This window comes from Epargyreus clarus, unplaced genomic scaffold, assembly GCF_041222505.1.
Source record: "Epargyreus clarus isolate Ecla_fem2 unplaced genomic scaffold, WU_Ecla_fem_2.2 ptg000027l, whole genome shotgun sequence".
NCBI classification, from domain to species: Eukaryota; Metazoa; Arthropoda; class Insecta; order Lepidoptera; family Hesperiidae; genus Epargyreus; species Epargyreus clarus.
The window spans coordinates 934,150-959,622 of record NW_027332234.1 but is presented as its reverse complement, the minus strand read 5'-3'; the positions used below and the strand labels follow the sequence as shown (position 1 = coordinate 959,622).

The window sequence follows — 25,473 nt, the reverse complement described above, 5'->3', positions numbered from 1 at the left end:
ATACGTTTTAGAACATAAGTTAAAAAATGTTTTTTGCCTTTATAGATTTACTACTATAATTTGAGCGTTTAAACATATAGAGAAAAAAAGTTGGGTAGAAATTAAAGATTCGACGTAGAGGGAATATACGAGATAAGGTCCATCGCTCTACGTAACGAGACTCGACGTAAAGCGATCCAATCAAATTTTCTTTGTGGACCTTGTTTACTTATTGGTTATGAAAAATATATTAGTCGTTATTAAATGCATTATGTAATATACTCGTATTACTATGATTCACTTATCTTCTTGAACATTAAGAACGTTAATTTAAGATTAAGTAGATTAAAGTTAGTACTACTTAATACACTCAATTTTCACAAAGTATGCTTGTAGTTTTAATCATGAAACCACTTGTAAAATCTTTCTCAACAATTTATAAATTAATTTTAATTTGTTGGGCGTTATCTTTAATTAGCACATTTAACATGATGATTATTATACGAATTACTACAAGGTATTAAATAATCTCCGCTGTTTTCTATCCTATATAAGGCATTTTCAAATTAAACGATCTATTGTTTTTTGTGTCACAGCAAAGGCTCGACCGATGATTAGCGTCACAAAGGAGCTTGACCCACAGATCCCTCAACGCTAATGATAATTTCCCGTTGTCCCCAGACGTAATAGCACACCATAGTCTTCCAGCGAGCCGCAAGACTGCACCTGTGACACCCGGGGCCGCAGCCGACCCAGGGCCGGGCAATCATCGACGGGGCCGCGATTTATGGGGACATAAACATTCTACACGGATAACTTTGCAAAGTGAGTGCCATTCGTTTAATTAGCGTCGTAAGCACGTTGCAGGTTGCAGGATAATTTCGTACGGCGTTGACGAGTTATTTTGATATAGGGTTTGGTGATTATTTGAGAGATTATACTTTGAGTAAGTTCAAAAGTTATTGATATTTTAAGATCTATACTTAAATGTATTATTTCGTTCTTTTTTGATTAAGTCACTGCTTAATGTGGTCACTGCTTAAGAAAAATGTCATCAACACATTTAGAATAAGAACAGCATAATATGTACCTAAGTAACCTCTCTAGCTTACCATTGCAAGAACTTAAGTTTTGTTACAATACTTGTAAAATGTTGTTAGTTAACAATTTATGCCAAAGATTTTGGCCCAATGCTCCCTTATGTTGGTAGTGAATAACTTACCCGAATTAGTTTTACATTAGATATCGCAACTTTTAGCAGTAAGAAAACTGTATTGCGAGAGTTGCATTTTTGATAAGATACATTTTATATATACCGAGTACTAAAAGTTCCTATATAATTTTTAACGGCTGTGTACCATTAAAGCATGTCTCATGTCTCAATTATAAATTCCCAAGTCTTCTCGCTTCAACTATTCCAAGATGACGGCTCGTCTCGCAGGCACAGCTGCCTGGGGGCCCTTTTAACACGGAAGATTAATTAAGCTTCATCATTTATCAGGAATTACAGTTATAACTTATACAGTTATAATAGAGATTAGAAATATGTTTATCTAGCTTATTACAGGGCATGCTTACAACGGTTGTATTATTTGTATGTCTACCAAATTATAATTAAATGTGTCTCAGTAATCTGCGGACTTATCAAAAATTGTAAAATAATGTGAAGCTTGCTAATTTTTTCTTGGCCTTGCGGTTGACTCTTAAATCCCTCCTCTCATTCTGACAGAACACCCATGCCGAGTAGGGAGACAATAATGGGTTGACGACGTGCCTCTTTGTAAGAAAACATGGCATATTAATATTTTTATGATCGCATAATTTTATTAATATAACGACAAAAACTTGTTTTATAATGCAATTTCCTAAGAGTACCTAACACGGTGTATAATATATTATATACACAGAGAGATTAACGCTTTAACCTTATCTATCCATGTTAAAATTGTAACCGTGTGTGCTCCCCAGGTAGGGGTGGTCCATGCCCCACGCGGCGCCAGCTACCGCCATGTCGGCCCCGCCGCGCCACCCTCACTTCTACACCGTTGAGGTCGGCGACACCCGCTTCACTATCCTGAAGCGCTACCAGAACCTCAAGCCGATCGGCTCCGGCGCCCAGGGGATAGTATGGTGAGTTGAAGGGTGTGGTAAGGAGATATACTTTTCCGAGGCGTCCAGCTTAGTCCTCAGGGGTAGCGGCGCATCTGAAGCCGACGTCAGGTAGGAAAATCTAATCCTATCTGGGGTTAATTACGACTATGGGCATCTGACCATGGGCGGCAATAGCCACTTACCATCAGATGGACTGCTTGCTCGTCTGCTACTCCTATATTATATGAAAAAGAGTTCACTGTGCTATGAAGAGTAAGGCGGTAAAGCTTTCTACACACGTAGCGTAAAATTAATTTAAGGAGATCAAGAGAATTAAACTGAAAATCTGAAACTGAAAACTGTTAAACACGCTCTTGTTTTATCTAAAATGTCCCTTTATAGTCGCAAGTGTCTTTATGTATGTGTGTGTACTTGGTTTAGTCATATCATATATTATTTTATGTATAATAGTTTTGTGACAAGAGCTTTATATTGCACGCACACATTTGCTTGCACACTGTACTTTATTGCATTGCACTACTCTACTTCTACTTCAATCAGATCTTCTATCTTTTATCCTTTCACGATTCTATCTTTGACTCCACAAAATATAGATAATAATGGGGTTTTGTTTACAAATGACACGTACTTATTTATTAGAAACACAGTTTTTGTACTACTTTTTTCAGTGTCGATAGTAATCCAAAATGGCTTCTCTTTTGTATAGTTTTCTCGGTCCCACATTAAAGAGAGAGACCGAGACACAAATCTGAATGCCGCTAATTTGTAATGCAATCTTTATTGAAACAATTTATACTTAGAAGATAATGGCCGCTACACACTAATGACGAGACGCGAGATCATAAACACACACTCGCTGCATTACGAATTCCATTCAGTTTCTGCGTGCCGCAATAACACTGGGATTAATTAAACGATGCAATTATATACGATGTCGTGACTCTTCTGTAATATCTGTGTATGGAACTGAAATATCGGGTTCCGTAAATACGCCTACTTGTATACTGAAAATGGACTTTATTAATATTAGCTTTTGTATTTTTACAAATAAGTATATGATTTATATAGTTCACACGTTGTATAGCAATCATGGAAATCGATAAATTCCGCATGCCAAGTTTTCTTATCTATTCATACTTGGCACCGCATGGCGTGCCAAATTGAACTACTATACTCTTATATCATAATATTTTCAACTCCGTGTTGTGAGTTCAATACGTGCTCGACAAATGACGTGCAATGCAATACTGCTAAAATAAAATACCTTTTGAAATTATAATGACAGTCGAAAATCTTTTAAAAATTGAAGAAATTTAAGTTTATAAATCTATGGAATTTAAGGGAAATAGTTGTCGATTATTTTAGTTTAGTAACTTAATTTAGACAATAATAATTGTTATATTATAAAAACTTCATTCCACTAAACGACGACAATATTCGATTTTGATTAATTTTAATTCCAAAAGAAGTGTAACTGATACGGTCTTCATGATCGTCTAGTGGAATCTTGCCACTTATTTCCGATGAATCTTACATAATCTTCTGCTGTTGCTACTACATACATTTTGAACGCATGTAGCATGTTGCGAAAGGGTATTGAAAACGTATTCTCTTATTTTTCTGTCAGAATAATACGCTTGGATTTCAATCTTTTAAGATCACATCGTACATCACCTACTATCCAATACATTAATGCATGTTTCCATTCAGAAATATCAGAAAATAATAAACACAGGAATCCATACTGTTTTCATTTTCGCAGCCACCTACACGCCTGTACGGCACGCTCGATATATAATAATAATTAATAATTGGTTATAAAGATGAGTCAACTGAGGGTTCAAGATTCAAACCCCAAACAAAGTAATCATACACTTTAGGAATAATGGTAATCATTTTGGGGAAATCTACATGCCTAAAAGTTTTGAATTACAAGTATCACAAGGTTGTGTGAAGTCTGCCAATCCACATGGATAGCGTGGTGGGCTATAGGCTAAAGCAGCCACTCTGAGGCCTATGGGACAATGGGGTCTTGACGAGTTCATACCGAGTTGGTGCATCACAATTTTGTTCTGTTTACTTATAGCTGATCCTGTTAGACGTTAGCCGCGTAGACATGTTACAGTTTTACTCGGTGACATTCGGTGATGCGGTATTCACTGTCCCCACGCGGTATACCGAGCTAGTGCGGCGCGGTGCGGGCGCGCAGGGCATGGTGTGGTAAGACTCGCGTACACGACGCTTGGACGCTTTCACCGTTTTTCACCCAACGCCTGTGGTTGCAAGGACTAATATCGTAACAGTCGAGATCGGTGCGAGGAATGGATAGATGGTCTATTTTTTCGTGTTGAAAAGCTAGTGCAGTTTCATACGGGATTTATAATGCGGTGATGGCTTGTGTAGAGCGATGTGGGAGCGTGGGGTATTTTTTTTTACAATCTTCGTCTTTTTGTGTCTTTTGGGTGGGGGTAATCGATAGTGATAGATGCAAAAAGATACACTGGTGGGCGCGAGATTGTTTTTACTTTTGCGTAAAAGTCTTATGTTATAATTTTGCGCGGTAGAAATTAGCGATGCCGTGTAGAAAGAAAGATTGGTCAGTGCAATGCGGTTACGCAGAGCATATGCCTGTTCACCTGTTCATATGTGCTAAATTTTATAACACCGCAGTCGGGTATCATACCAAAAACATTAACCGATTTCTAAAAGAATAGGTACCTAGTTACAAATAGTTTTTTCACTAGTCTTTCTTCAAACGGATAAATTTTGCACACAATAATCTGATACGATCGCATTGTCATTTAATTTAGTCTCTCTTGAAACTACGATGAATAAACTACAAATGGTTATCAACCGAGGCAAAACTACTGCCACAGAATATTTAATTAAGAACTGCATTACAACGCTCGAAATAATTACGCTAGAGTTCCGTGTTATCTCGAATAAATTTCCCTCATTAGTCGTCGGGAAAATTAAATTATTTGTAGGGTTGCGCGTAACACTCTAATTAATTTGACGCTTTCTGTGTAAGGTGCCGAGAGACTGCCTTTGTGACTAACTCATTTTGTTTGTAACTTTCAACTGTAATTCTACGTGTTATGGTCCCCTGGTACCACGGATCATTTAATGTCCCTTAATGAAATCATGCTTGAACTATAGTCCGCCACCCTGTTCCAATAAGTGGTGTTGGCAGTATTTTAACATAATTATCTACCCTCCATTTGATGGTGGTTAAACCCGTCGTGGTACGACTACGAAGGTACCTATTTCTGCCTTTTAACAGCAGTGTTGAGCGCTGGTGAGACATACTTATCCGAGGCGTTCCAACTTAGTACTCAGTAGTAACGCATCTGTGACCCTCAGATAGGACCCTAATCTTATCTGGGATTCATAACAGATGTCCCTGGACAGCAGTAGCCACATACCATCAGGTGGGCTGCTCATTTGCTAATTATAAAAAATAAGTATTAACATAACTTAAATATATGTACTACTTTACTTCTTTGATGAATAATTATCGAAACTATTAATATTACTCATACTGTTATGGTGAATGCGGAATGGTATCATAATTTTTGCATGATTTTTAACATTTTATTTTTTTCATTTAATTTTATATCAAAAATATGTTATGTACATTTTACTTATTCATATCACTGTATCCAAAATATTACTTTACATCAATAATTTTGTAACCTAGCAAGTCCTAAATATTTCACTTCCAACAAACATTAATCATTATGTCCATTCTCTTTGGATTGCCCATCTGGCGTTTCTCCAGACCTAATTTCAGTTGTTACCCAAAAGTTGTGAAGAACTAACATTTTTCATATGAAATTAATTTTTAAACTTAGCAATATTGTGAGGTTGTGAACTTTTGTATTAAAATATTAAGAGAGAAATATTATTTTCATTTATACGACTATACGTTTATTATACCAAATTCAAAGCCTTGCAAAACAATGGTGTATGTCTGTCAACCAGATATTTTGTAAGTGATCATTAATATATTTAAAGATAGAACACCATTAATTTTTTTTATTGACAAAAAACAGAGATATTAAAAACAACAATCTCGTTCATCTTACAACTAGGAACCTTTTATATACAATTAATGATAACATGTTTCCATTCCCCTATCTTTTTATATCCCCCATTTCTTATTAACTTTTTGTTAATATTACATCCACACAAAAAAAATTTCACTGACGTCAGAGGTGGAAGATGTCAGTATACTTGTCATAACTTCTACAACACAGGTCCTCAAACGTCAACAAACATCTTTGTCCAATGTACATCTGATTAAATAAATTGGATGATTTCAGCCAATTTACTAACAACACCGATATTTGATCAAAGATTTTCCAGCTAGAAGAAATCGTTTCCAGGCCAAAAACAATCGTCAAAAACAATCAATCCACGTTCTTCCATTTCCTTAACTACGCAAATTATATAGACATCTTGGACGAATGGAATGGGCATCTGTCAAAGAAATTTGATCAAATGTTGGACATTGAAATTGGACAAAGATATTTGACGAGTGGAATACAACCTTCAAACCGTGTTCACTTGACGTTTTAACGTGTGTGCGTGTTTCCAGTGCCGCGTACGACACGGTGACGCAGCAAAACGTCGCGATCAAGAAGCTGTCGCGGCCGTTCCAGAACGTTACGCACGCGAAACGCGCCTACCGCGAGTTCAAGCTGATGAAGCTCGTCAATCATAAAAATGTAAGTAGGTTTTTTGGTTATCCGATTTGAATTTTGGAGTGATGAACCGTATAGAGAAGAAATGTTACCTGATAATATTACCGATGGAGTGGCGGATTTATATATTTTCCGCCAGTAGGCTATTCTAATTTTGCCGCACCTACTGACCTCTACAAGTTTATATAATATTTCAGGGCAGACCTGATACGATCGCGGACTAATACAAATCATTATTTGTTGCCACCCCCTACAGTCAACGAAAAAAATAACGACAAGATAAAATAGAGTAAAATAAGTAAGGGGCGGCAGACCCTTAAAATTTGCCGCTCCAGCATAATATTGGTAACTACGCCACTGTACCGAAGATTTAGGGTTTTTGAGAATTCTTTTTCATAAATAGAGAAAGCTGACACAATGACATCAGTTTTAAGTTCTAAATACCCAGCTGGTATATGCTTAATATACCAACAATATCTAATTGATATTAAATGTCGTTATAACTTTTAAACTGTTATAAATACATATCTACGTTGTTTTCTCTATATATCTGTATTACTAAATCTGTCAAACCAGAACACATCAGCGTTAAGCACTGCTTTTATTAATCAAAAACAGCTGCTTTGAGTCTCTCCCCAGTCTACACATTAAGAATTCTACCAGCTTGAATTCGTAATCATGTTCTTCGTCAAAGCTAAGTCTAAACTTGAACCAATTTCCAGATAATCGGCCTGCTGAACGCATTCACGCCGCAGAAGAGCCTCGAGGAGTTTCAGGATGTTTACCTGGTGATGGAGCTGATGGACGCTAACCTCTGCCAGGTGATCCAGATGGACCTCGACCACGAGCGGATGAGCTACCTGCTGTACCAGATGCTGTGCGGCATCAAGCATCTCCATCTCGCCGGGATTATACATCGGGTGAGTTTGAGTGTTACGTGTTAAGATTCATTATGTTTCGGATCGGGATTGCGCTGAAAAATGTCCCGAGGAAAAGTGCTGCTTAATAGAAAAAAAATGCTACGATCCAACCAGTTGTGATGTGCCTGAGATTTACACTAAATCTAAATATTGCCACTTTGTTCAAAAAGTAAATTATTTTAAAATATTATGCCATTTTTTGGAATGGTGGTATTATGGTTATCTGATGAGCTAAAGAAGACAGAATAATATGGATTTTTTTGGAATCCAGGGAAGTAGCGCTGTTTAAGGGAGGTAAATCACAGATTGATAGATAGATTGATAACATTGTATCAATTTAGAGTTTTATAGTACATTTAGTTTCAGATCCCAATCCAGTTCCAATCTCGACGTTCGCATAAAAATAATAAATATTGTTATCTTTAAAAGAAGTTTTAAATACGAAAAGGTTAAAGATGTTACTAACAATGTTACCGTCGTGTCCCCTGACAGGACCTGAAGCCGTCCAACATCGTGGTGAAGAGCGACTGCACGCTGAAGATTCTGGACTTCGGGCTGGCGCGCACGGCCGGCACCACCTTCATGATGACGCCCTACGTCGTCACGCGCTACTACCGCGCGCCTGAGGTGACCACGACAAATATAACATGTTTTACTGTGTTTTGCCTTGTTTTTATGTTTTTTCGAAGCATATTCCGAAGTTTAAGATCGAACTTTGGAGGATTCCGCAGATCTATCGTGAAGCTTATTTTTATCTCAATCTAGTCTGATTTCGCCATTACATTTTAAATTTTCAATGCTATATGATCTTCGTGTAATAAAAAAAACAACTTTTTTTATTTACATTAGGCATTATATAGAAAGATTCGTAGTATTCATTCATTAAGCAAATTTTGTAATCTGCATGTGAAAATTCCGTAACTTGCTGAAAATAGACTGATAAGTTTCTTCTATACCGTTATTTGTAAATTACTTAAGTTAACTTAAGTTATTGTAAATTACCTTAGTAATATTTTTATTTATTTTTTAATTAAATCATATTGACTAAAATTACGGGAATGCCTAATCCGTTAAATTCGTTTAAATGTATTCCAATGTGTTAGTATAAATACCTATATTATTCGTTACTTATAATATTCATTCATTATCATTATATAAAAGTTTAATCGTTTAATTTTGAAAGCATTGTTGGTGTAATTTCGCAGGTGATCCTCGGCATGGGGTACACGGAGAACGTGGACATATGGTCGGTGGGCTGCATCATGGGCGAGATGATCCGCGGCGGCGTGCTCTTCCCCGGCACCGACCACATCGACCAGTGGAACAAGATCATTGGTACGTAGTGTATATTCTCACGTACGGCCGGTGACCATAGGGGTAAATGAGGAGGGGGAGCTTAGTGGTCTGGACCCGCCTCATTTAGCAAGAAGAGAAAAAGAGATATTCATAAAAAAAAACACTAAGAGTAAGAGTTTTCAATCGAGTACTCGGTCAATCGAATCCATTACTCGATCAATGGAATTAATAAGTCGATAGTTCGTTTTGTGATAAATTACATTGAAATTTAATTTTAACTCCCTAAACGCTCCACCAGATGGGAAATGGTGGGTGAACTCGATATCGAAAATCTGCGTCGACGCGATTAAACATTATTGTAAGGAGTTAAATACATGTCTAAAAGAATATGTATAAATAATGTGCAGAGCAACTGGGCACCCCGTCGGCGGCGTTCATGGCGCGGCTTCAGCCGACGGTGCGCAACTACGTGGAGAACCGGCCGCGCTACGCCGGCTACTCCTTCGAGCGGCTCTTCCCCGACATACTGTTCCCCTCCGACAGCGGCGAGCACAACCGACTTAAGGTAACTGTGTACAGAGCAACTGGGCACGTTATGGCGCCGTAACTATGTGGGAGATCTCATTTGATGACTTAAATAGACAAAGATCTGCAAAAAAAAATAGGGGCAACATCACCATCTGCCAAAAGAACTGACCCTTACCTGTACGTCGTACCCTTTTTTATTTTGTATCAAATACGCCAAAAACAATTAACTTGATACGTTACACAAACGCTTTTGTCATATTAATAAAACAAATCGACCGTAATGTGGATGTTCAAATAAAATCTTTAAAATAGTTTAAAACGTGTAAGATGGACTATTATATAAAAAGAAATCCTATTTTTCATTATCTTCAATGTAAGGTGTAGACAAGGTAGGCATTGCCTATGGCCCCTCGACCCAGGGGGCCTCGCGCCTCTAGCGGTCAACGAAAGAAAAGGTCTTAGGCGTTTGTCCACCGCCGTCACCAGGCTGTCACCGAGAACGAGCATATTTCTGAAGTCGGCGCTCATATTAGACACGCTGTTTACATCGTTATCCAACGAAATATATAGAGCGCCGACTTCAGAAATATGTACTAAACCAACATTTATTTGACTTATTTTTACTTTGTAGTGACATAGAAGTCGGTTGTATTTTTTTGTTAAAAATTTTATAATATGACATGAACAGACATGCGGTGGACATACGGCTGTAGTAAATATATGTACCGGTACTTCGGCGCCGTCACCTCTCTCTCGGTGACGGTCCGGTGGGCCACTGGCTTTGTGTAGTGAGTAACGTGTAAGGTTGGCGGCAGGCGTCGCAGGCGCGGGACCTGCTGTCGCGCATGCTGGTGATCGACCCGGAGCGCCGCATCTCCGTCGACGACGCGCTGCTGCACCCCTACATCAACGTCTGGTACGACGAGGGCGAGGTCAACGCGGTACGTCACCATCATGCTTTTAGCTACTCGTAGCGATAAAATAGTTAGGAACATTGGTTTCTGTTTGTTTTTTTTTTTTTTTTTTTTTTTTTTTTTTTTATAATATAAGAGTAGCAGACGAGCATGCAGTCCACCTGATGGTATGTGGCTACTGCCGCCCATGGACATCTGTAATCAACCCCAGATAGGATTAGATATTCCTACCTGAGGTCGACCACAGATGCGCCGCTACCCCTGAGGACTAAGCTGGAACGCCTCGGAAAAGTATGTCTCCCTTACCACACCCTTCAAACCGGAACACAGCAGCGCTTAACACTGCTGTTATTAGGTAGAAATAGGTGTGGCGGTGGTGCCGCCGGAGTCGAACCACAAAGGGTTCTACCACCTTTACCACCTTTTTTGTCTGCCAATATATTTCTTTTTTTTAATAGCTTTTTTGTTATCAGTAACAATTCTGCAGATTTCCTATCACGTGCCTATGTTCAACGTGAAAAGTGTGAATATATATCCTAGTATGTAATATCCTGTACATGTTCGAAAGCAAAATGAACTTAAAATTTGATGTTCCACGTCTGCTGTTTCGCCAGTTACTTTATTAGAACTTAACTCAACATGCTATCAATATAGTAATATAGATTATACTTTATTATTTATACCGTGTGTAGATTATATCCTATTAAAATAGTAAAAAAGCAGTAACTTGTATTAGTCTTAAAAACAACACATCTATGATCAGCTTTAGGCGAAATGTCTGCTCTATATGGAGTCAATTATGGTTCATTATCCATGGGCAGCACACTCAGTTGCTACTTCAATCTTTTATTTTTATAGCGCACCGACAATTTTTTCTCACCATTCTATTAATCAATAATGTAATAAGGAATGTTTATTAAAATACATGAACGTACCCATCATAAGAGTGCAACACCCTGTTGCAGCCGGCGCCCGCGTCGTACGACCACTCGGTGGACGAGCGCGAGCACACCGTGGAGCAGTGGAAGCAGCTCATCTACCAGGAGGTTAGTGGGGGGGTGACTTCATATAGCAGCTGTGTAGTATATTCTAATAGTCGCTTTTTATCGCTTTATTAATTATTCTTAAAATCAATAATCTAAATATTGAATTTAAGATGTTGACCTGTTGACAAATGGTCCTCAGGTCAACCCTCAAATGTGTCCGAAAAAAGCAATTACAGAAAAATCAGTAATAGTGTCTAATGAGGCGTGATCTCATTTTGTAATTTATTAAACAATAACAAAATGTCAACAGTAACCGTATGAATTGTTTAGTTATTTATGGTGTGAAAGCGTAAACAACTTATGTCATACCATTTTCCAAAAAATAATAATGATTTCTATTATTTAACGTAAACATGAATTTTGTTTATAATACTCAAACTAAAAAATTGAAATAATTACATTGCATTTTAAATATCTACTTCAAAGGAATATGTTGCTCAGCAACTTCATATTATGCTATTAACATAAATTTGCTTTTTTCGGACATATTATTTCTAAATTTATATATCAATTAATACTAAATCGACTATAATAAACATATTTCTCATTGTATTGTAGGATAATGTATTAGTATATATTAAAATCGGCATTTTATGTACTTATGTTTATTTAAAAGATTAATAGATGTTAGGTCATACGCACACGGGTCACACGCGAGAGCCACTAGTGGCCAGTGCGGCGAAGCCAGACGCGGCCACCGCGAAGCCGCTCAAGGTCAGTGGCTGATTGAAATTATATCTATCTATCTGTCAGCCTTTTTAGTTCACCACGGAATGAGACCTCTATAACGCACTACTCAGAATGATCCTGAGAATGCAACGATGTTCACCTTTTTTCACGACTATAATTATCTAATTTTTTTTTCAATCACTCAATAGATTTTTAATTTGTCATTTATCCATTATTTATCGATATTTAACGGTCTCATCATTCAATATTGATATAGATTTTTCGGTTATTTCATTCAATCGTTCATTACGCACTTCATTCTTTTCATCATTAGAATTCATTCACAAAATCATTCATGCAAATAATGTCAGATGAGTTTTAAGTTAAGACCTAAAGGGGTTATGTGGTACATATGTGGTGAGTGGTGGCGTCGCGTGTGGTCGAGGGTGGTCATAATTATATTGATCAGTAGTATTGGCTAGTTTTCATTAAATTCGCGAGTGGCCCGTGTGCGAGTAAAAAATAAATTTGTTTAAAAAAACATTATTTTAGCAATGATAACTTTGGATTTGTAGAATGTTTATATTAGTAGTCATGAATCAAATTCATTTTATTTTATTAGGAAAAAATATATGTTTAGAAATAGTTTTGTAGGATTAGCGCGGAATCGATATTAGTACTTGAATAATAATGTAATGGTTAAGTGTTTTTCATTTATTAGATTTTTTTATTTTTGTTGTTTACCAACTTCAGGATTGCTACTCTTTACTTTATTTTTATTAAGAAGTAATATAAAAATAAGTTGAGCTTATACAATGATTCAAATGATCTAGGTTTGACTAAAATATTAATTTTAAATGAAATTTTTTTTTTTTGGTGCTCTAAATATTTATTATTATATTATTGATTTATTGATTCGAAATTTGATTATATTTACTATATTAAGACTTTTAGGATGAGATGAGAATCAGCAAGTCAGATTACATATTTACATAGTTTTGCAAATATTTACGACTTGGGTGGCACGGCACTGCCGTGCCCCCAGATATAGTTACAGCACAGTTCTGGTTACGATAGCAAAGAAAATAAAAGTAGGCTAGGTGTTAGCACACGCGGTGTAACGGCGGATGTGTGCGCAGGTGGTGGAGTACGCCGCGCCGCCCGCCGCCCCGCCGCACGCCCCGCCGCCCGACCACGCGCAGCCCGCGCTCACCACATAGGTACGACCCCCGGCCCCCCCGCCGCCCGACCACGCGCAGCCCGCGCTCACCACATAGGTACGACCCCCGGCCCCCCCGCCCCCCGCCGCCCGACCACGCGCAGCCCGCGCTCACCACATAGGTACGACCCCCGGCCCCCCCGCCGCCCGACCACGCGCAGCCCGCGCTCACCACATAGGTACGACCCCCGGCCCCCCCGCCCCCCGCCGCCCGACCACGCGCAGCCCGCGCTCACCACATAGGTACGACCCCCGGCCCCCCCGCCCCCCGCCGCCCGACCACGCGCAGCCCGCGCTCACCACATAGGTACGACCCCCGGCCCCCCCGCCCCCCGCCGCCCGACCACGCGCAGCCCGCGCTCACCACATAGGTACGACCCCCGGCCCCCCCGCCCCCCGCCGCCCGACCACGCGCAGCCCGCGCTCACCACATAGGTACGACCCCCGGCCCCCCCGCCCCCCGCCGCCCGACCACGCGCAGCCCGCGCTCACCACATAGGTACGACCCCCGGCCCCCCCGCCCCCCGCCGCCCGACCACGCGCAGCCCGCGCTCACCACATAGGTACGACCCCCGGCCCCCCCGCCCCCCGCCGCCCGACCACGCGCAGCCCGCGCTCACCACATAGGTACGACCCCCGGCCCCCCCGCCCCCCGCCGCCCGACCACGCGCAGCCCGCGCTCACCACATAGGTACGACCCCCGGCCCCCCCGCCCCCCGCCGCCCGACCACGCGCAGCCCGCGCTCACCACATAGGTACGACCCCCGGCCCCCCCGCCCCCCGCCGCCCGACCACGCGCAGCCCGCGCTCACCACATAGGTACGACCCCCGGCCCCCCCGCCCCCCGCCGCCCGACCACGCGCAGCCCGCGCTCACCACATAGGTACGACCCCCGGCCCCCCCGCCCCCCGCCGCCCGACCACGCGCAGCCCGCGCTCACCACATAGGTACGACCCCCGGCCCCCCCGCCCCCCGCCGCCCGACCACGCGCAGCCCGCGCTCACCACATAGGTACGACCCCCGGCCCCCCCGCCCCCCGCCGCCCGACCACGCGCAGCCCGCGCTCACCACATAGGTACGACCCCCGGCCCCCCCGCCCCCCGCCGCCCGACCACGCGCAGCCCGCGCTCACCACATAGGTACGACCCCCGGCCCCCCCGCCCCCCGCCGCCCGACCACGCGCAGCCCGCGCTCACCACATAGGTACGACCCCCGGCCCCCCCGCCCCCCGCCGCCCGACCACGCGCAGCCCGCGCTCACCACATAGGTACGACCCCCGGCCCCCCCGCCCCCCGCCGCCCGACCACGCGCAGCCCGCGCTCACCACATAGGTACGACCCCCGGCCCCCCCGCCCCCCGCCGCCCGACCACGCGCAGCCCGCGCTCACCACATAGGTACGACCCCCGGCCCCCCCGCCCCCCGCCGCCCGACCACGCGCAGCCCGCGCTCACCACATAGGTACGACCCCCGGCCCCCCCGCCCCCCGCCGCCCGACCACGCGCAGCCCGCGCTCACCACATAGGTACGACCCCCGGCCCCCCCGCCCCCCGCCGCCCGACCACGCGCAGCCCGCGCTCACCACATAGGTACGACCCCCGGCCCCCCCGCCCCCCGCCGCCCGACCACGCGCAGCCCGCGCTCACCACATAGGTACGACCCCCGGCCCCCCCGCCCCCCGCCGCCCGACCACGCGCAGCCCGCGCTCACCACATAGGTACGACCCCCGGCCCCCCCGCCCCCCGCCGCCCGACCACGCGCAGCCCGCGCTCACCACATAGGTACGACCCCCGGCCCCCCCGCCCCCCGCCGCCCGACCACGCGCAGCCCGCGCTCACCACATAGGTACGACCCCCGGCCCCCCCGCCCCCCGCCGCCCGACCACGCGCAGCCCGCGCTCACCACATAGGTACGACCCCCGGCCCCCCCGCCCCCCGCCGCCCGACCACGCGCAGCCCGCGCTCACCACATAGGTACGACCCCCGGCCCCCCCGCCCCCCGCCGCCCGACCACGCGCAGCCCGCGCTCACCACATAGGTACGACCCCCGGCCCCCCCGCCCCCCGCCGCCCGACCACGCGCAGCCCGCGCTCACCACATAGGTACGACCCCCGGCCCCCCCGCCCCCCGCCGCCCGACCACGCGCAGCCCGCGCTCACCACATAGGTACGACCCCCGGCCCCCCCGCCCCCCGCCGCCCGACCACGCGCAGCCCGCGCTCACCACATAGGTACGACCCCCGGCCCCCCCGCCCCCCGCCGCCCGACCACGCGCAGCCCGCGCTCACCACATAGGTACGACCCCCGGCCCCCCCGCCCCCCGCCGCCCGACCACGCGCAGCCCGCGCTCACCACATAGGTACGACCCCCGGCCCCCCCGCCCCCCGCCGCCCGACCACGCGCAGCCCGCGCTCACCACATAGGTACGACCCCCGGCCCCCCCCGCCCCCCTTCTACTTTGTATACCTAGTTCCTCGACCTAACATACTGCTTTACCCTCTACCCATTTCTACCACATCTTTTACTACTACCACCATCACCACCATTACTAAGTGTCTTCTACCGTTCTTCGCAGTCGAAGGATCTTTTCAAACTGTATCGTTCCCACCCTGTACTGTACCACTACTCTACCTCTCCTCACCCTTCGCCTTCCACACACATTATATATATAATTATATTATTAACAATTACTAATTAATTTTAATTACTTTTTTAGTAAATTGAAACTAAATACACTATAACAGGGCTTCCCAATCTTTTGTAACCCGCGGCGCAGTTACAAGTTCGATATTTTTTCACGGCGCCCTGTTCTAGCTAACTATTAGAAGAAGACAGTCGAAAGAAATAGGTACCCACAATAATAGTAGTTACGTTAGGTTGATCGAAACGAAAATTTAAACACCACAATATAAAATTGTACCATACTTATGTTATTATAAAAGACTTAAAACGAAAAACAACAAGAAATACTTGAGAAAAACAAAAATTAAATACGATAATTAATCAGTCAAATCAATGTGAATCAAAACGCCAATATTTGTGGTGTCAAATAATTAGCGGATCGACTCACGGCGCCCCTCTTTACTTTCTACGGCGCACCAGGGCGCCGCGGCGCACACTTTGGGAACCCCTGCACTATAATATATAATAAATGTAATATACTTAAGTAAAAGTACGCCAAAGTACAAAAGAAATATACTTTAACAACAGTTCTGGGTTGAACTACGAATGAACAAACATGTATGTTTCATTGTTATAATTTATAATGTACGCTGACTTTTGTGTACAAAAAGTCTAATGCCAGACACACAAAATAAAGTGAGTAAATACTACAATAATAACGGAAGAAAATTTTGTTTACAGGTATCAGCCGAACTGTCCGCCGAAATCTAACATCCAAATACCGTTCAAGCACACCGCTCCATACCACTGGAGCTAAGGGCCTCTACACACATGGTCGCTTCAAATTCAAGAGCGGCTACAGACTCCGCAATAAACGGACTAAGCCACATGAAGCATCGCCTCTTCGGATATCGCCTAAACATTCTCGAGCTAAGAGTTACTACTCACGGAGCGGATTATGGATTTAAGGGGCATCGCACACGGGGCCTTCACCTCCACAAAGTTGTCACTAAGGGCGACTTCATCAACGTGATGTTCCGGAGCTAAGGGTCCCCACACACGGACCCCGTTCGGCGGCAGGCTAATACGTTCGATAAGCATCCGGTGTACATAATATATATCGCAATGTTACGTGCAATACTCCACGGGAATACGAGTGTCAGTGATGGGGAAAGTTTTCGCGGTTTTTTTTATTTAGTTTATTTTTATGTCACACCAGCTGTCATTGTCAGTGTTGCCAGGATGTTAATGAACAGGGCGAATAAATAACATTATTGTATTGTGCAATGTTTTTAGATTTTTTTGTTTTTATATTTTAGTAATACCTAAGAATGGGGAGAGTCTTGATTTTCACGTATACATTATAGATATAATAATATTGTTTGGGAGTAGTTTTATTTAGTTTTAAAAAAGCCGGCAAGCTTCCCCATTGGGAATTAAACGCGTTCACTCGTCGCGGTCATTTATTTTGTACGTTGATTTAAATAACTAGATGTGGCCTCGTGTCAAAATATTTGATGAAGAAATATATGTGACGTAGTTTTGAAAGTGGTCGTCACGTTAGATTGAATAAAAGATTCTAGGAAATGGCATGAGTTATAAAATGAAATCATTTCTTTTGACAATTGGAAATTTTCTATCATAAGAAATGACATGCCTGAGGAGCTACGGTAATCTTGTAGTCGAAATCTGAAGTATGTATATAGGCGAAATGATTACAAAACTTCGATAGCGTCATTCATGGTACACGTAACGCCATCTCTTGTCCAGTAGCAGGAAGTCGCTTCATAACATTAGTGAGAGTTTGAGCGTAGCAAATGTTATCGCACTGTGTCGGGACATATCTAGTGATTTATATCTATGTTCGGTACAAAATAAATGTTTCTCTGGTGAACATAAAACAATAATAATGTATGTATCGTGTAAGTTAGTGTAAACGCAGGCGAATAAGTAAGGGCTACGTTAGACGAGCTGCGATTTTCACTCGAAATTCACTACCAAAATGCAGTTCGAGTCAGATGGACTGCATAGTATTTTTGTAAAGTCAAAAAATATGAAAATACAAGTATGTATTCCCTGATAATAAGTGCAGTTTCAGTCTATCTGCATAGCTGCATGAATGTAGTTGAACTGTATTAGCTCAGTGCATTTCGAGTGCAAAGTGCAGTCGGTCTGATCTGTCGTCCGGAGCGTAGTGAGCGTAGCGGCGGTTGCTCCGCAAACAATGTTGCAGTCACGACAGCTGCAACTGTTGGGGCCTGGTTCTATTACTAAGGAGGTTCCGCCCGCGTCGCCGCTAGCGTGCACGCCGGAAGTTTTTAGTTTCTTCGCAAGAATCTGATGGAAAAATGTGGTCTGTAATTTCGAAATAACTGCCATTCTGGGAACTTGTATACCCTTGTCTATTACCACGATATTTGTCTGTATTCTACGAGCTAATCTTAAAAGTCTGAATCAGTTTTGACGGAACTTTCATGCAAACATAAATAACGTTACAGGGACTGACGCAGGCTGTATTTTAGAAATCTGAGGATGATATAAATTTGAAATAAAATCGTGGACGTGATGGCGGCGCCGCGCGCGGACTCTTCAAATAAATTATCCGTAAAACAATGTTTAATAAAATCAGGCCCATTTGTATAATGAAGTAGTGTATGTTCTTGTTCTAACGGTATGTAGAATAAGATTTGGTTTACCGAGGCCACGCTAGTTTTGTTTGGAGCTCAATATTGTATCATAGAACCTAGTGACCCTACCGCCCCCGTCTCAGTCGACGAATGTTTTGCGTTAGTGACTTGTCTCCGCGCGAGCGAATAAGCGATGGGATATATTCGCATGCTATAACTAAGCGAGCCAATACGCTAAAGTTAGCCTACTCTGAAAATTAGCCAACAATGCAATCTTTTCGAATGTGAAAGAAATGAAATACATTGGAATACCAAATACTAGTCGTAACATGTGAGTCATGTTAGTCAATCCTATAAAGTACCATAACACTAACCAACGATACATATATGTATATTGAGTTTGAAGCTAAAGGGTCTGGATGTACTTTAAGGTGGTCAAAATTTGTGGTTACTATGACCCGTACATACAACTGTTTCTGATTTTGACGTATGTCGATTATAACAACACCATTTTGTCTCTATAGGAGATCAATTTTCCAATTCCTTCCATAGTGCACCGTATATAAGAATATTGTGTACAATTCTTATAAAAAATCTTATTTTGGAGTCTAGACGTACTAGCTTAAAATTTGCGATAAGTATTCGGTATAAAAAGAACAGAATTTGTAATATTATAAACTTCCTCGCTCGAACTCGCCACCAGATAATCGCCTGCGTTGAGACAAGTCCCTTATAGGAGGAGTGCCTTTCGGAAATGCGAAATGCGTTGGTGACTTCAGCTTACGGACTGAATTTGATACGTTTGGATATTTTTATAATAACTAAATATGTAATGTTGAAAAGTACTATGGTACGTTGAGCGCTGACCCCTGCAATCGCAATATTAACATATTGTATCGACTGTGTACCTATATCTTATGATATCTCCACCAATACGTATTGGAGCAGCGTGGTAGAGTACGATCCAGAACTTCTCCTATTGAAGTGGGAAGTATAGTTGCCTAAGAAACAGTTGCCGTCATTTACTTCTGGGCATGTTTCCCCAGGGAGAGTCTGGAGCATACATTATCGGGCTCCATCAGTGCGACATGGTTAGAAGTAGTAACATGAGGAAATTGCAATAAAAAGTGAAGACAATATACTATAAAAGACTAAAACTTAATAATTGGTACACAGCCGATATATTTTATTTTTATTTATTTCTATTAATTAATTATTAATTATACATACATATATATAATAATGATTATGTAATACGTTAGGGTTGAGCTTACTATGTGTTGTTATATTATTTTTAATTGTGCAGTTATTGATTCGTTATTATTTTAGTGTTTTTGATATGATACGACGATGAACGGTCACTATTGCAAATTTCTATTTTCTGATCCCATTTTGCCAATGACTTTACTGATGAATTTCCGTGCGTTTTCGTGTGAAGTGAGGTGAAGTTTATGAAGTGGAGTGCCATGTTGGTTTGACGTTTTGTTGTATAAGAATTTGCAATTGTGAGTTTGTTAGTGCTCGAATCCTGTGAATACTGAGCGAATTGTGAGCGTTACGTCTGGTGGGCGTGGCCACCATACCGGAATACCATACGGGTACGTTCTGCCCGATTTATAAATGTTTAAAGTTAAATATTGATAGTCAGATAACGGAGTATTAATGTGTAAGTGATGTAGATAATTCCATGATGGAAAATAACAGTAGTGAATATAAAGTCTTGCATAAAAAAAATTAACGCGTACTCCCGAAATATGCGAGCGCGGTAATTTACAAAAATTATAATAAAGTAACTTATTTCTTGCAGAGTTACGAATGTGTCGATTGAAACAATTTCGATCAAAATCTTTTATAGTCAATCTTGATCTGTAGATATGAGTGATCCGTTAAAAATATAGAGTTTGTTTTTATTAATCGCATATGGAAAAAAATCAATGAATGTACCCCGGCCACGTTCACCAGACGCGACGCAATTAGTTTCTTAGCCATAAACACTTGTCACTTGGCATTTTGTGATGTTCATAGTTCTCGATAAGTAGCCCCTAGTTGCGTTGTTGATATCGTATCGACTGTATGAGAGTAGGACGTTAAGTACATTTCTACATAAGTAGTATCTTATAGATACCCTCGCACGTTGCGTTTCGACGGTTTAATGTGTAAAAATGTTGAAAAGCACATGCAAATATGGTGTTTGAAGTACTGATATGTGGCTTCGTATGTAACAAACAGTCAGTTTGAAAAATGATTATTGCGCCAAATTCGAACGATAATAAACAAGGCAGCGAGACGACGTCCGCGCTCCTGGCAAACGAAAAACCTCTGAATATAAGCTTATTAGTTCCAAATAACTACGCTAGGTGACGCTACTATCGTCTTTATTAACAAAATAAACCTTTTTCTAAGAATCTAGTAAACGTAACGTGTGAGGGAAGTCGTAGGTTATCGTTTGAAACCTCACTAGGTGATATAATTACGGAATAAGTGTAATAAAGGATGACGATAGTCTCGTCGGGTGGTTTCATCAAATAGCACAATTTATTAGCTATAGAACTTAAAGTTGGGCGGCGACACGATTGCGGCGTTGGAGCATCGTAACAATAATGTTAACAAAAAGCAATAATACGATTTAACTGTTATTCGAGTATTTCGACTTTCATCATTCATGAGCTGAGACTTCTCTAAGTCCATTTGTATGTATCTAGTTTTGTTGAGTAATTTTATTTGTCTCATCCGGAACTGTTCAAAGCAATGCGGATAGTGAAATTCAGGACTAGTTGTGACTAGTAAAAGTGCTGCCGGAAAGTTTGGTGTAAGAATTTCGATTTCTAGCAGGGTCAATTGTGATTATTTGATAGTCTTTATATTACTCCCTGGTCTGAAAATTTTAATTCCAGCAACTGCACGAGTATTCAATACTTTCACTGTAAAAGCTAGATGAAATGATGTCAGAATCAGAACTCCTTTAGACTGTTAACATTCGCGTTGGTTTGAACTGCTTCTTAAACATATCACGGACGTAACAATAGTTAGGTTAATTTAACATTAACAAACCGCGCGAATTCTACTGCCGCTCTTCAATGTTGCTTTACTTTTGTTCCATAGTGTAGGTTCCATAGGTACGGTCATGGCACACGGAAACATTTATTGTCATTAGAATACGCATGGCAACACTATCATTATATTATACGGACAGAATTAATCGCTAATAGAAGAGTACGCGAAAAAAGAAAAGATTATTAAAAATCAAGAAAGTATACAAAAAAATCTACATAGATCTAAGAAGTAGGTATCTGTAAATATTAACAATAAATACTTTGTTTAAGCGAAATGGAACGAAAGTGAAGAGAACACGCGCTATTCTAGGACATTCAGTTTATCGCTATAGTAAATAAAGAGAAATTCACAACTGTACGTCCAAAATGTCCATTTATATGTTAATGTACCTAATACAAATTACAATAATGTAATCTTTAGAGTGTATTTAGAGAACTTGGTGAACAAGGTAAGGTAGTAGCGACGTTGGAGGAAGCCGAGCGGCTCTAGCTGTATACATACTTGAGTTACACTTCGATGACTATCTAAAATAACTTATTTTTACTGTACACGTAAGTTATTTCATATTTTAACTGAATAAATCGAAATGGTTATTACATAATGTGTTTCTTTTATACTGTGCTCCTCTACCAAGTGTTACTAATTTAAACCCTATAGTAACCCCTTCTTTAGAAAACGTTATAGAAAGTCTGCTGAAGATTTGAATGTTATGAAGATTTGAACCACAGTAAAACTGTTCAGCACTAGGACTTAACCAATACTAGCAATTAAATATACTTGATAGGAGACTTGTTAGTCCCTAAATGTAGTACTGAAGCAACTACTACGTATTTAGCAAAGTAGATCGATCAATGAGCTCAATCACAATACCTGCTCTAGTTTGTATTGGTTGTAAATTTCTATGAGCAACCATAACCATTAACCACTTAACTAAAATGTATATAATAATACTCTATGCACTTAACTACAGTTGCATGTGTTTGCTATTTAAATTGACGTAATCTATAATTTAAAAGACATAAACGTATTTTGTATAACATTTTTTATGACATTGTTCCTTTCATTACATTTTAAAAATACAGAATATCAGCTAATTAATTAAAATATATTTGTTATAGGTATGACGGTTTATATCAGGGAATAAAAAAATATTTATATTTTCTTCATTAGAGGTCACTAGTGATTGCTTAAGCTTGTTGCCAAAAATATTATATAATCATTAATTTCACTTTGAGGCTTACAATTTGTTTACATAATTAATATGATGATTTTGTATTGGTTCCTCCCGTCCGTTTTGTTTTTTAAATGTGTATTACTTGCTTTTTTTTTAATTTCGACAAAAATAATCATTGTAGGCATGAACATTGAAGTAAATTAAAATTTAAAAGTAAAACAGTGAGTCTATGAATGTTCTGTCAATGTCAACTGACATTTGCAAAAGTGAGATTTGTAATTTGTTGCTAAATGTCGACAAAGTATTTCTCTAATTTCTCTTTTTCGTATTTTTTACACACTGTTTGTCCTAAGTCCTAAACATACATCTAAAAGAAAGTTTAAGTGAAGCCATTGATTAATATTTCTCAATAAGTAAAGTGCTCGTATATAATCAACAAAAAACAATCATGTCTGAAAAAGACAAATCAAAAGTGAATACACAAACAAAACACATGCCTAAGGACGCACAGGTGATCATGTCCATCATGAAGGAGGTTGGCATCACGGAGTACGAGCCGAGGGTGATAAACCAGCTCCTGGAATTCACGTATCGATACGTTACGGTAGGCATTGAGAATTGTAATTATTTTTATTCAAAAGTGGGAGGGTTGTAGACAGTGTATGATATTTCGTAAAAATATGCACTCAAAATCATCATCTCGGGTGGTCAAACTGCGGCACATCGCTGGTATTAAATTTACTTATTGAAGTAGTACGCCGTGAAGCTTAGCTGCAACTGTTCTTGTGTCTTACTGTTGAGTACCAGTTTCTTCCCACAACTTGGAAGCCTGACGTCTTGACGTCCCTCCTGATATACTGGAGCGCGAAAGAAAGTACGTCACTAGCGATTATTCATCATCCCACTTTGACCACTCCCAAGGTTATTTAACTTCACGTGAACCATTATTTAATCGATAAAACTTGAATATGATTCCACAGTGTGTATTAGACGACGCGCGCGTGTTCGCCAGCCACGCGAAGAAGAAGACGATCGATCTGGACGACGTGCGGCTGGCGGTGCAGATGCAACTGGACAAGTCGTTCACGAGCCCGCCGCCGCGCGAGGTGCTGCTCGAGATCGCCCGCGTCAAGAACGTCAACCCACTGCCGTTGATTAAGCCGCATTGTGGACTGCGGTTGCCGCCTGATCGGTAAGATATAAACTGAAATACTTTCTGTGCCTTCTGTCACTGTTTTTTAACTTATTTTTCACAATAATCAAACTATGTTATATTTTTATTCCTGTGATTATATTTATGAACGATGCCATAAATTAATGTACTTATATAAATCAGAACTGGGATACCATAAAAAACTAGCATTTTATTCTATATTATGCCAGTTTTCTGTAATCGTATGGTTACTGCCATACTACCCATATTGATAGAATTCTCATTATTGTTCAGTTATTAAATGACAATTTATTATTCATACCTTCCTGTTATTTTATGACACTGCAAATACATGAAAACACAGAAATAGTACACACAGTAATATTCTTTAAAATAGTAATTAATAGTAAATATGGTTCACATATTTTGTTCATTATTTTTCAGTTACTGCTTAGCATCCTGCAACTATCGCCTGAAAGCAGCGGCAAAGAAAACAATTGTGAAACCACCTGTCCCCTCCACTCCTAACATCAAGACTGTCACATCTGCCAAGGCAACGCCAGGACAAGGCATGAGCATGAAGAGGCCACAGGGCATCATCAATGTGTCAGCCAAACCCAATGTTGTTCCTAAACCAGTTCTCAAATTTACTTCTGGTAGTAAGGTAATTACGAAACTTAAAATTACATTTACTCTCTGAACTCTGATATTACAAACTCTAAATGAGGGATGGAGAAGAACCCTTTGTAGTTTGACGCCAAAGGAACCAGTATCATACTCTTTTCTGCCTATTAACAGCAGTGTTCAGCATTGCCAAGTTTCACTTTGAAGGGTGTGGTTTGTAGGTGAGACATGCTTATCCCAAGTGTTCGGACTTAAATCTTCAGGGATAGCATCTGTGTCAGTCCTCAGATAGGACTCGTATATCTGGGGTTGATTAAAGATGTCAATGGGTGGCAGTAGTCACTTACCATCTAATGGACTGCATGTTTGTTTGCTATTATAAAAAGAAAACTAGTAATTGGGTTTTTCTATTCATTTTCTTGAATAAGCTAACTCTATGTTGAGAAAAACTCTAACGCATAAAACAAATTATATAATGACATCTTTTTAACAGGTTGTCGCAAAGCCAGCAGTTCGTGTCACAGCAGGTCCATCGTCACAGACCCAGGTGAAGATGGAAGTTGACGAGATGGGGGCTCAGAAACGAAAGAGAGATGACGATGACTATGATATGTAATGTTGTTTAATTATGTTGTAAGTTATTTTATAGGTGATTTTATTTAGTAAGATAAGAGAATATAATAAATATGAATATCTCTTTTTAATTGAGTTTTTTTTACTATCTATAAAAGAATGATTGTAGATTATAAATGACACCATTAGTTGTTGCATAATTCCTTGGATTATTGAGATTTACTTTGATATCTGAGAATTCACATAAATCTAATGGAACAG

General features: G+C 41.2%; 2 protein-coding genes across 6 annotated transcripts; both read left to right on the top strand.

The window, feature by feature from the left end:
• The first annotated feature begins 664 nt into the window (after positions 1 to 664).
• Positions 665 to 22,289, top strand: bsk (mitogen-activated protein kinase dJNK). 5 transcript variants are annotated; one of them, XM_073089093.1, is made up of 11 exons: positions 665 to 804; positions 1,948 to 2,109; positions 6,692 to 6,821; positions 7,520 to 7,717; positions 8,210 to 8,344; positions 8,923 to 9,052; positions 9,421 to 9,578; positions 10,357 to 10,482; positions 11,421 to 11,501; positions 13,310 to 13,390; positions 16,749 to 22,289. In XM_073089093.1, the coding sequence occupies exons 2-10, from the start codon at positions 1,961 to 1,963 to the stop codon at positions 13,388 to 13,390; spliced, it is 1,188 nt and encodes a 395-aa protein (XP_072945194.1). In that variant the 5' UTR covers positions 665 to 804; positions 1,948 to 1,960; the 3' UTR covers positions 16,749 to 22,289. The 5 variants fall into 5 exon arrangements, with proteins under 5 accessions (XP_072945194.1, XP_072945192.1, XP_072945196.1 ...); XM_073089091.1 differs by lacking the exon at positions 13,310 to 13,390 and adding an exon at positions 12,126 to 12,215; XM_073089094.1 differs by lacking the exon at positions 665 to 804 and adding an exon at positions 4,178 to 4,311 and having other exon boundaries at positions 1,975 to 2,109.
• An 807-nt stretch (positions 22,290 to 23,096) lies between these two features.
• Taf9 (TBP-associated factor 9) lies at positions 23,097 to 25,343 on the top strand. The gene is made up of 4 exons (XM_073088577.1): positions 23,097 to 23,466; positions 23,843 to 24,054; positions 24,460 to 24,679; positions 25,133 to 25,343. Exons 1-4 carry the CDS (start codon positions 23,311 to 23,313, stop codon positions 25,253 to 25,255), a joined length of 711 nt encoding a protein of 236 aa, XP_072944678.1. The 5' UTR covers positions 23,097 to 23,310; the 3' UTR covers positions 25,256 to 25,343.
• The last annotated feature ends 130 nt before the right edge of the window (positions 25,344 to 25,473 follow it).

Coding starts and splice junctions, on each gene's coding strand:
- bsk (XM_073089091.1), top strand. CDS start 1,961: ATGCCCCACGCGGCGCCAGCTACCGCCATGTCGGCCCCGCCGCGCCAC. Junction 2,110..6,691: donor GGCGCCCAGGGGATAGTATG/GTGAGTTGAAGG, acceptor GCGTGTTTCCAG/TGCCGCGTACGACACGGTGA. Junction 6,822..7,519: donor AGCTCGTCAATCATAAAAAT/GTAAGTAGGTTT, acceptor ACCAATTTCCAG/ATAATCGGCCTGCTGAACGC.
- Taf9 (XM_073088577.1), top strand. CDS start 23,311: ATGTCTGAAAAAGACAAATCAAAAGTGAATACACAAACAAAACACATG. Junction 23,467..23,842: donor TCACGTATCGATACGTTACG/GTAGGCATTGAG, acceptor ATGATTCCACAG/TGTGTATTAGACGACGCGCG. Junction 24,055..24,459: donor CTGCGGTTGCCGCCTGATCG/GTAAGATATAAA, acceptor ATTATTTTTCAG/TTACTGCTTAGCATCCTGCA.